We start from the raw sequence: 10,858 nt of genomic DNA on the forward strand, positions 1-10,858 counted from the left end.
GGCAAATGCCTGGTGGGAAGAAAGTGATGTCTGGGTTTAATCTAGAAACTGAGGAATCCACAACCAAATGATCCAAGTTAGTGATAACTAATTCTTTTCCCCAAAATTTAAGAAGGTTAACTTAGCCAATTTCATTCCACTGAAATAATATTTGTAGTTAGATTCTGTAAATTGAAACTTAGCCTTTCTCTCTAAAAATGAATTTGGACACAATGACTTGAAAATGTCAATAGGAAATACTGTCTGGAATGTTCCCAGGCAAGATGATGTTGAGAACCACTAAAGCCACTTGTACAAGATTGGGATTAACATTTATGTCTCACTAAGTAGATTGATCCTGAAGATCTCTGTAATTATTAAAAATTCTTTCCTCTTTTCATGGCTTCCATGCTACCACATTGAAGTCAGGATTTGTGAGTTAAATCTTTGAAGAATGATTGGCCATAGTCACCATCATTGGAGTCATGGAGAGAGAAAAACAGCTCAGGCATAAACTTTCCTGAAAACTCTAAACTATCTTACCTCATCTTTATTGAAACCTGAGAGATCATGATGCTGACTTCTGTGCCCAGAAATTTTTGAGGAAAATATATGTGGTTATGGTTTTGGCAAGGATTGGGGAAAGAAGAGAAAAAGAAAGATAATGAATAAAATAACTTATGATCTTGGTTTCAACAATGTGTAGTCTATCTTGAAAACCTATATACAGGCTCACTCCCCAAGAAAAAGAATGCATTCATATATATATTCAATATTTTTACATTAGTAATGAAAATTTCAAGTTCATCTTAATTGATAAAACTTATTCCAAAAGGGGAAATTGTATTATTTCAGGTGGTCCTAACATTTTTGTCTGGTCAATAGGAAACTCAGGAAAACTTCTTGACTTATATCACTTCATAACAAGATGTGAGTAAGGTAATATAACTAACCCAGAGCATTATTCTATGTGCGATGAAAGAACAATTGCACAGAAAGTTCATTTCAGAAATATTGAGAACTTTTCAGGGAACTTTGCATCACTTACATGTTCACATTCAAAGATGTGGAAAGAGTGAGCATAACTGTCTTATTGAGCCAGACACAACATCTGGGGCTGCTGAGTGAATTTGCATTTTGAGGGACAAAAACTCCATCTGCAGCTCTGCCTCTGCGTGTGCGTGTGCATTAATGTGAAACAAAGGAATAACGGGTCACAGAATACAGCTGGTATGAGTAAGCTTTGATTGGTACTTTTCATGTCTGATACAAAGTTAATTTTTAAAATATTGTGTCCATATACCTATGAAGATTCATTCTAATAGACAAGCATTAATATAACTTTACAAAGAATTGTCAATGAAATTTGTCCCCCAGAGCAAAAGAAAGCTATCTGTGAGACATTCAGAGCTAAAAAGAAAATTTAGAAGTTAACTGCATGTGAATATTCATTTAAAAAATCTTGCTTTTATTGTGGTATGTGTAAGGTATTGTCACAATGTATTTAAATTATATGAATCAGGAGAGATTCAAACCCCTCCCATTCTTCTTTCCGGCTAGTTGTAACATATCAGAGGTAAGTGAGAGGAGGAGCTCCACTGTCCCAGGGACCTGGGCTAAAGAGACGATGAAATATTTTCTATCAAATTTAAAATACCATCACTCAGAAATACTGTGATCTTTCCAGATCAACCATGTGCTAATAACAGCTCAAGATGAATTGATGCAGAGGATGAGCAACGTAACAGAATTCATCCTCCTGGGCCTGACCCAGAATCCAGGACTGCAGACACTCTTATTTGCTGTGTTTTTAATCATCTACTTGATCACATTGGCAGGGAACCTGCTCATCTCAGTCACCATCTTCACCAGCCCAGCCCTCGGTTCTCCCATGTACATTTTTCTGTCCTATTTGTCCATGATAGACGGCTTCTACTCTTCCTCCATAGCACCCAAGTTGATCTTTGACTTGGTCTCTGGAAAGAACACCATATCCTTCAGTGGCTGCATGACTCAGGTCTTTGCTGAACACTTCTTTGCTGGAGCCGATTGTCTTGTTGATTGTCATGGCCTACGACCGCTGTGTAGCCATCGGTAAGCCCCTGCACCACATGACCATCATGAGTCGGCCTGTGTGTGCTTCCCTGGCTGGAATGGCTGGGGCTTCAGGCTTTCTCCATGGAGGGATCCAGATTTGGTTCCTGGTTCAGTTGCCATTCTGTGGCCCCAATGTCATTGACCATTTCATGTGTGATTTAATACCTCTCCTGGAGCTAGCCTGCACGGACACGCACACTCTGGGGCCCCTGCTTTCTGCCAACAGTGGGTCACTGTGTTTGCTGACTTTCTCAGTGCTGGTGGCTTCCTACGCCGTCATCCTGCGCTCCCTGAGGACCCACAGCTCTGAAGGGGTCGCGAGGCCCTGTCCCCCGGTGCCTCTCACGTCACAGTTGTCGTCTTACTCTTTGTTCCTTGTTCATTCCTCTTCCTCAGACCCACGACCGCCTTCCCCACTGACAAAGCTGTGACTGTGTTTTGCACCATAGTGACTCCTATGCTGAACCCTTTAATCTACACCCTGAGAAATGCAGAAGTGAAAAATGTCATGAAGAAGCTCTGGGGACAAATAATGAAAACTGGTGATGAATAAACCTTGTGTGAAGTATTTAGGCAAAAAAAGAAAAATCTAGTGATGTTTTACAGAAATTTTCTCCCCTTCTTAATTGATTGAACTGGGAAGATTCTCCTGTCTGGATCAGTCATCTCTAGGGGCTCATACATTGTAAGCCAGGGTTGGTATTCAGAGGCCATAGTAGAGACAGTGTCAAGGGCCCACGATAGTCTTACGAGGCCATGAAGTGTTTTCATTTCTTTTACAACAGAAAGAAAGAAATTAATATAATCCAAATGCAGCTTAGATTATAGTCATCTATATAGCAATGCAGTCAGAAAAGATAATTTTTCACATTTTGATGGAGGAGAAGACCCAAGAGGATAAAAGTACCAAGGGTCCACAAAAGTCATAGTGTTGCCCTGATTGTGGATATGAGACAGATCAACAGCAATATTCTTGAACACTCGTTATACCCAGCACAATAGCTAGAGTGAAGTTTTATTTTAAAAGAGGGAAAACAACTACGCATGAAAAAGGGACAGAACAGTAGGAAATAAATTTTCAAAAAGTACATTTATATGCTTTTTCTGATCTTTCTAAGTTTGAGAGGTTTATAAATAAAATAAACACAGCAATAAAGAGAAATTTTTACTTATCACAATCCCACAAAGATAACATTTGCACACAAAAGTACTTTTTGAAAATTACATTTCTTCATTCCCTGTAGTATACAAGAGTTTACAAAAAGAATTAGAAACAGAATTGGATGGCATAAAATAAACATAATTGATAAAGTCCATAGAGCTAAGGCAGAAAATATCTATACTTTAAAGTCTGGTTTTAGACACAGACAAAGGAAAAGAAGATTCTGAAGAGAAAACAGTGGTTATAGGAAATTTCCAGTGATTTAAGAACAAGTCATGGAGCTGTCATGGAACAGCACAAAATCACAAATCTGAGCTCGAGTAAAGAATCCATACCATGTACATAATGAAATTCTAAGAGATTCAAAAATAGTCAGAGATTAAGTGCTTTGGACCAAATAGGCTTAACTTCTCTTATTGTCTCTAGCATTAATTATTTCAGTAAATGTTAGCAAATTGTTTCACCTCTCTATTTTTTTCATCTTTAATGAGAAAAAAATAGAATTTCCCAGGTGGCTCAGTAGTAAAGAATGCCTGCCAAGCAGGAGACACAGGTTCGATCCCTGGGTTGGGAAGATCCCCTGGGGAAGGAGGACTTGGCAACTCACTCCAGTGTTCTTGCCTGAGAAATCCCACGGACCTTTGGTGGGCTACAGTCCGTGGGGCTGCACAGAGTCAGGCACAACATCTCAGCTAAGCAACAACAACAAATAGGAAAATAACATTACATGCTTCCTTAAATTGTGCAGGTTAAATGACTTCAAGTGGAAAACTGAGTCAGCTAAAAATTAACAAAAATTGCTTGGATCACCAGCACAGGTTGGATGCATGAGACAAGTGCTCAGGGCTGGTGCACTGGGATGACCCAGAGGGATGATGGGGAGGCAGGTGGGAGGGGGATTCAGGATGGGGAACGCATGTAAATCCATGGCTGATTCATGTCAATGGAGGGCAAAAACCACTACAATATTGTAAAGTAATTAGCCCCCAACTAATAAAAATAAATGAGAAAAAAAAATTGCTCAGACTTCATTTCAACTTTCAGAGATTCCACAAGAGCATAAACTATGCGGGGAACAGTGATTCCTAACAGAGGAGCCCAAGAGCACCGCTACTGTTATTCACTAACCAGGATGGCAGGGAGACCAAACGTCCATCCCAGCCTCACTTCACTCCAAAATGTGTCATCTCAGCCAATAAAAAGTTCTCTGAATGTTGAGAGCGAGTGCCTCACCAACTCCCTATTCTGGGATTAAACTGCACTTAAATATCTCTGTAGTGACAAATGGGAGAGTCGGTGGGATCAACTATGAGATGTTTGAAAGTGAAAGTCACTCAGTCGTGTCTGACTCTTTGCGACCGCATGGACTATACAGTTCATGGAATTCTCCAGGCCAGAATACTGGAATGGGTAGCCAGTACCCTCCTCCAGGGGATCTTCCCAACCCAGCGATCAAACCCATGTGTTCCACATTTCAGGTGGCTTCTTTATTGGCTGAACCACCAGGGAAGCCCAAGAATACCAGAGTGGGGAGCCTATCCATTCTCCAGTGGGTCTTTCCAACCCAGGAATCAAACCAGGGTCTCCTACATTGCAGGCAGATTCTTTACCAGCTGAGCTACCAGGGAAGCATGAGCAGCACTTATTTCAGAAGCTCTCACTGGTAATGAATCCTTTTATCCTGTTTCCATCCTCCGGAAGAAAGAGAAAAAGGGAGAGCTCAGTTGGAGAGACCAAGAGATCAATCTCTGCACAGAGTTTGTGATTTATGGAGAAGACTTCAGAAACTTGTTTTCAGGAGCGTTCCCAACCAGGAATTTGAACATAAGGTGATGCCAGCATTGCATTTCTAATGTTCTTAAGCTTTTATTATCAGGTTAGCTCTTGCTGTATTTATAAAGGCTTTAAACAATAGATATTTTGCCATAATGAGCGATTATTTTGAAAACAATATATATATAAGCAACTGTGTATTTAAAAACTCAAAATTATCTTTTAAACATCTAGTTGTAGTTCCCAAGAAACATGGAATGTCACAGGATGATGTAGGAAAAAAGGTGATGAGGGTGACGACGATACTGGTAACGCTGACGACAACAGCTGTTTACTGAGCCCTTTCTGTGAATAAAGTCTTGACCTGAGCACTCATTCTATGGGTTTGGGAGGCAACAGGTTTCTGACCTTAATTTATGACTTTCTTTAAGCCTCAAGCTGAGAAAACCTCTGTCTGAATTATTTCTTTATTTGAACATAATGGTGAACCTACCCTTAGGATGGGGTAAACATCAAAAAATCAATGCTAGTGTAAAAAAAATAATTATGACAGTTTTTCTTATTTGTGTGTTTACTCTGTGCAAAGAGCTTTTCTTTTGCTATTTAATTCTTATTAAAGCCCAGTAAGTACAGTAATGTTGATATTTATTTAACATTGTTTTGTGTAATATATGGCCTCCCCGGTGGCTCAGCGGTAAGGAGTCACATGCAATGCAGGAGACCTGGGTTCGGTCCCTGGGTTGGGAAAATCCGCTGGAGAAGGAAATGGCAAACCACTCCAGTATTCCTGCCTGGAGAATTCCATGGACAGAGGAGCCTGTGGATTACAGTCCATGGGGTCACAAAGAGTCAGACACAACTTAGGGAGTAAACGACAAAGGATACTATATGTGAAAGCTCCTAGGACCTGCACTTAGAACTTGAAGATGATCAGTAAGTGCTATTTATTTTTGTCCTTGCTGTCCAGTCAGCAATTTTCCTAAAGACACTAACCCTCCAATATCTGTTCCTGAAATATCCTAACTCCCTTTTCCTCCTGACAACTTGTAGACTCTCTCTAGACACTAGAAGGACACTGGGCACTTTTAGGAAGTAAGGTGAAAGTCTCTTCCTTGTGAGACCAAAACTGCATTCAAAGGGACTAATTAACGATGGCACCACATTGCATTCTAACCTGTGAATAAGGCAAAACCAAGCCCCAGAACTGTTTCAGCAAGTGATGCTGCGGGGAGAGCATTAGTCTTCAGAGAAACCTAGCAGTGATAATCACCGTGTTATCACGCCCACCTTATAAGTCACCTTTTTCAGTGGCAAGAGAAAGAGTTTCTGAGACCATGTTGAGAGCATTGTTAGTAGAAAGCAGAGACGACAAGCCAGCTATTTCGTTTCGAGGCTTTTCTCCCTAACGTGATCCACAGCATGGCTTGTCAATGATAGAGAAAGTAGATATTGGAAGCAGGTGGTGATGTTGGAAAGCACAGAGCCTGGAGTGTCGAGTGACCTGGATTCCAGCTGCACCTCCACCACGAACCATCAGTTCAACTTCGGACAGTCTGCAGTGCATCTTTCTGAGTCTTAAATCACTACCTTTAAAACAGAGCCAACTGGAAAGGATGGTTTTAAATGCCGTAGGGTTTTTCAGGAAATAAGAGGGAAATGGACAATGGAACAAATTCTCAGCTGCTTATGAATGCATGATGCCCTTTGGGGTTTTCTCCTAATACTAGTCTAAGAAACTTTCAGCTCAGATGCATTCCTGCAATCAACAGTAAGTACTTCCCCAGTCTGAGACCTGCCTAAATGAGAAAAGCAACTTTAATCTCATGCAGGAGTTTAAGCACATGAAACAGTGATATTTGCGTTGATATGCTTGGAGCTGGTCTAGGTGACCCTTTAATAACTCGCCCAGGCCCACCATTTCACGATCTTAGGATGTAAAAGAACAAAAACGAAGACAAAACAGCTGATGACATACTTGTGCCCTCAGATCCAGTAAATGTAAGTTGTTGTCCATGGCATTGATGACGGTGACCTCAGCGATACCATTGCTGGAGTGGTTATCATATCCAGGCTCTGTACAAACACTTACATGCACTGTTTTCATTGACTGCTCTTTGCAGACTCAGGGCGTAGCTACTCTTATTTTCATTTTATAGATAAGAACATTGAGGCTTTGAGAAACTGTCCATGATTACACGGAAAATAAATGGTACTGGAAATATTCAAACTTAAGTGAGTTTATGTGTCAGGATACTACGGTGAAGCCCACAGTTCTATAACAGAACTGCCTGGGTGCAAGTCTTAACTCTGCAACTTGTTAGCTGAGTATGCTTCTGTAAGTTTCTAAATGTGCCTCTCACTTTCTTCCTCTGAAGAAATGAGGAGAAAAATAATAATCTCTCTTATGGGGATGTTATGAGCTTGTATAATATATAAATGAGCTTATATATTTAAAGCACTTAGGACAGTGCTTGCAAAGACTGTTACACAGGTGGCCATACACTCTTGGCCATAATGTTGTCCTCTGAAAAGGTCGCAGTCAGATGTGTTTCCTGCAGAAACTGTATTTGCCTTTGTAACCAGGCTTAGAAAGATAGTGTGCAGCTTCCTGATCAACACAAGAATCTTCTCTCCAGCATTTCTTAGATTTGTGCGTCTCTTCCTCTGACACTCAGTGATTTTCCTTTCATTCATATCATACTGAGCATCAAATCCTCAGCAAGTTGGGAGATTTAGTTACTTTAAGAAGATTTATGTTTCCAGGAAAATAATAGATGGTTGGTGGGTAGGATGAGTGACAGTTTTTGTTTAATCAAAACTTAGACTAGCACAGACATTTCCTTAATATAATTAGGAGAATAAAGCATGAGTAGGAATATTTTGTCAGATGAGATTATAATTTACAAAGACATTGGTTAAGACAGAGTATCTCTTCTCCCTCCTCCTGTAGCTTCCTTTATGTAGTGAATAGGTGGATTATCATAGAATCTTTCACTGCTGGTCGCTTTTTTTTTAACTTTGACTCATGACTGTAGGAGGACTGGAAGGCTTTAACTAGAAGGATTTCGCCAGGTCCAGAGAAAGTAAAGCCCAGACACGCATATAACGTGTGAAGCACGGGGGAAGAGTAATTTAACTTATACATGATGCTGCCCGCAGCAGAGGCAGAAGTGGGTGTAAATGAACAAGCGGAGAAACAGAGAACTGGGGCGTCTCCCTACTCTACTTCAGTTTGCTTTGCATCAATTTCTGTTACTATTGGAAGCACAACAGAAAATGTAGCAAACCTCACTGCAAAGAAGAAAGAGTTACTTCAGAGGGTATGAACTATGCATGCAGAGATTTCAGAAGATCCTAAGTATTCATGGGTTTCTTGAGAGCCGTTGTATCTATGTGGAACCCTGCTGAAAACTGTCAGAGATGTTCTCTGGTCATGTTAGAAAATCGATGTCCACCAAATGTTCCACTTAACAAAATAAATTCTAGATAATTAAATAATTATTTTCATATAATAACTTAGGTATCTATTACCCAGTGATGCTAAAGTTAACAGACATGCTTACATTTTGTAGTTAACAGGATGAACTGGTACACAAATTTTGGAACAGAAAGGGTTAAGATGGGTAAAGAGAAGTGGGTTTGGTCAAAGGAAATCTTGTAACATTTTGTTTCTCTCTTGACTTTATAGGCAATACTGGACTTGGATCCTCAATGTCCTTGGACTCTATGGAAATACCATACAATGTCACAGAATTTTTCAAGCTGGGACTCTCACAGAAGCCAGAAGCACAAAGAGTTCTCTTTGTGGCCTTTTTGACCATATATGGGATCACAGCTTGTGGCAATATTCTCATCGTGATCACCATCACCTTTAGGCCCACCCTGGTTTCCCCTGTGTATTTTTTCCTGGCCAACCTGTCCTTTACTGATACCTGTTATTCTTCTTCTATGGCCCCTAGACTCATAGGTGACTCCTTGCAGGAGGGGAGAGCCATCTCCTATGAGGGCTGCATGGCTCAGCTCTCTGGAGCTCATGTTTTTGAAGGTGCTGAGATCATCCTGCTCACGGTGATGGCCTATGACCACTACGTGGCCATCTGCAAGCCCCTGCACTACACGGCCGTCATGACCCGGCATCTCTGTGCCCTGCTGGTGGGGCTGGCTTGGCTGGGGGGCTTCCTGCATTCTCTGGCTCAGCTCCTGCTGGCCCTGCAGTTGCCCTTCTGCAGGCCTCACGTGATCAATCACTTTGTCTGTGACTTGTACCCCTTGCTAGAACTTGCCTGCACCAACACCTCTGTCATCGGCCTGCTGGTGGTGGCCAACAGCGGCGTGATCTGCCTGCTGAACTTCCTCCTGCTGGCTGCCTCCTACCTCATCATCCTGCACTCCTTGAGGTCCCACAGTGTAGAGGGGAGGCTCAGAGCCCTCTCCACCTGTGGGGCCCACTTCATGGTTGTTGCCTTGTTCTTCGTGCCCTGTATGTTTACCTACATGCGTCCATCATCTACTTTGTCTATAAACAAAAACATGGCAGTGTTTCAGGGTATCCTGACTCCTATGTTGAATCCACTCATTACGCTCTGAGAAATGAAGAGGTAAAGAATGCCTTGACAAAGTTCTTCACACAGTAAGATCTTAAATGTAGCTAATAAGTTGGAAAGTAGGAAATAAAGTGACTTTACTTTGGAAAGAGGAACAAACCAAAACCTGTTCCTTATTGCCATATACATCTTAATCCATCTTATCCATTCTTTCATCTTCACAGACTTTATGATTTACTTAGACCTTCATATGAATGGCCTAATTTGATAATAAAACAACTATATGAAATGCATATGGCATGAATGATTATTATTCCTGTTTTAGAAATGAAGAAACCATATCTATTGATGTGGTTAATTGATTCATTAAAATTATCTAGGTTTGAACTGCCTGAAACAAAACTCAGAATCAGTTATTTTTGATCTGTCTTACCGATCTTTAAATGGCAATCTATGCTGACATCATTGGAGTTTGTGTGATAATCAATTGAGTTATAGAAATGAGAGGCAAAACCCTTAAAGCAAATAACTTCACTCACAGCCATATGTAGTAGTCTGTGTGCATGCAAGTCTGGCTTCTCTTCCTTCTCATCACCATTTACAGCGTCAGCAGTACAGTTACTACAATACAGCAGAGGGTGAGATCTCAGTTCTGGAGACAGACCCACCTGAGTTTGAGTCTCATTTCCCATACTTCTTCACGGCACAAACTAGAGCAAGTGACAAAACCTTTATAAGCCTCTGGTGCTTGTCTTGAAAATAGACATAAAATAAACATGCCCAAAGAATTATCATAAGAATTAAATTAAACAATCTATGTAAAGTTTTTAATCCAATTTATGGCACATATGGCCCCCTAAATTTAGCTGCTATTTCTACTTCAACCTTCTGTAACCTTCCATAAAGAGGCTGCTTTCTTTCACTTTTCTGTATCTATTTAAAGTTTGAAATACATACTTCATTTAGAACAGAAGGGCTTATTTTTCAACAAATGATGGAAAGTGACATTTCCTTATATATTTACTGACTCTTTCTCTTTCAAACTCTAAGGGATCCTAGTGTTCTGAAGTTTAAAACATGTACCCATGTTCATTTCATTCCTTTCGTGGAATGAGAGGAATGAAACTCTGACCATATCCATCCCAAGCTGCACCCTTTAGAAGTGTGGACTCCTATTGTTCTGCCCATAGTCCGGATCCCGATCGGGAAAGAAGACTCCTCGAGACAATGCAACTTGCAGTAGGGGAATTTATTTCTGACTCGAGCCAGGGCCTCCCGCCCTCACCAAGGGTGTGAGGGCGAA

General features: G+C 40.8%; 2 protein-coding genes across 2 annotated transcripts; both read left to right on the forward strand.

The window, feature by feature from the left end:
* The first annotated feature begins 1,711 nt into the window (after positions 1 to 1,711).
* Positions 1,712 to 2,629, forward strand: LOC133055929 (olfactory receptor 4C45-like). The gene is given in 3 exon segments (XM_061141009.1): positions 1,712 to 2,028; positions 2,030 to 2,388; positions 2,391 to 2,629. Coding segments are annotated over 3 exon segments (915 nt in total).
* Positions 2,630 to 8,737: 6,108 nt separating this feature from the next.
* Positions 8,738 to 9,598, forward strand: LOC133055940 (olfactory receptor 4C3-like). The gene has a single exon (XM_061141022.1). The coding sequence runs from the start codon at positions 8,738 to 8,740 to the stop codon at positions 9,596 to 9,598; it is 861 nt and encodes a 286-aa protein (XP_060997005.1).
* Positions 9,599 to 10,858: the final 1,260 nt, after the last annotated feature.

Source organism: Dama dama, chromosome 1 (assembly GCF_033118175.1).
Source record: "Dama dama isolate Ldn47 chromosome 1, ASM3311817v1, whole genome shotgun sequence".
NCBI lineage: Eukaryota > Metazoa > Chordata > Mammalia > Artiodactyla > Cervidae > Dama > Dama dama.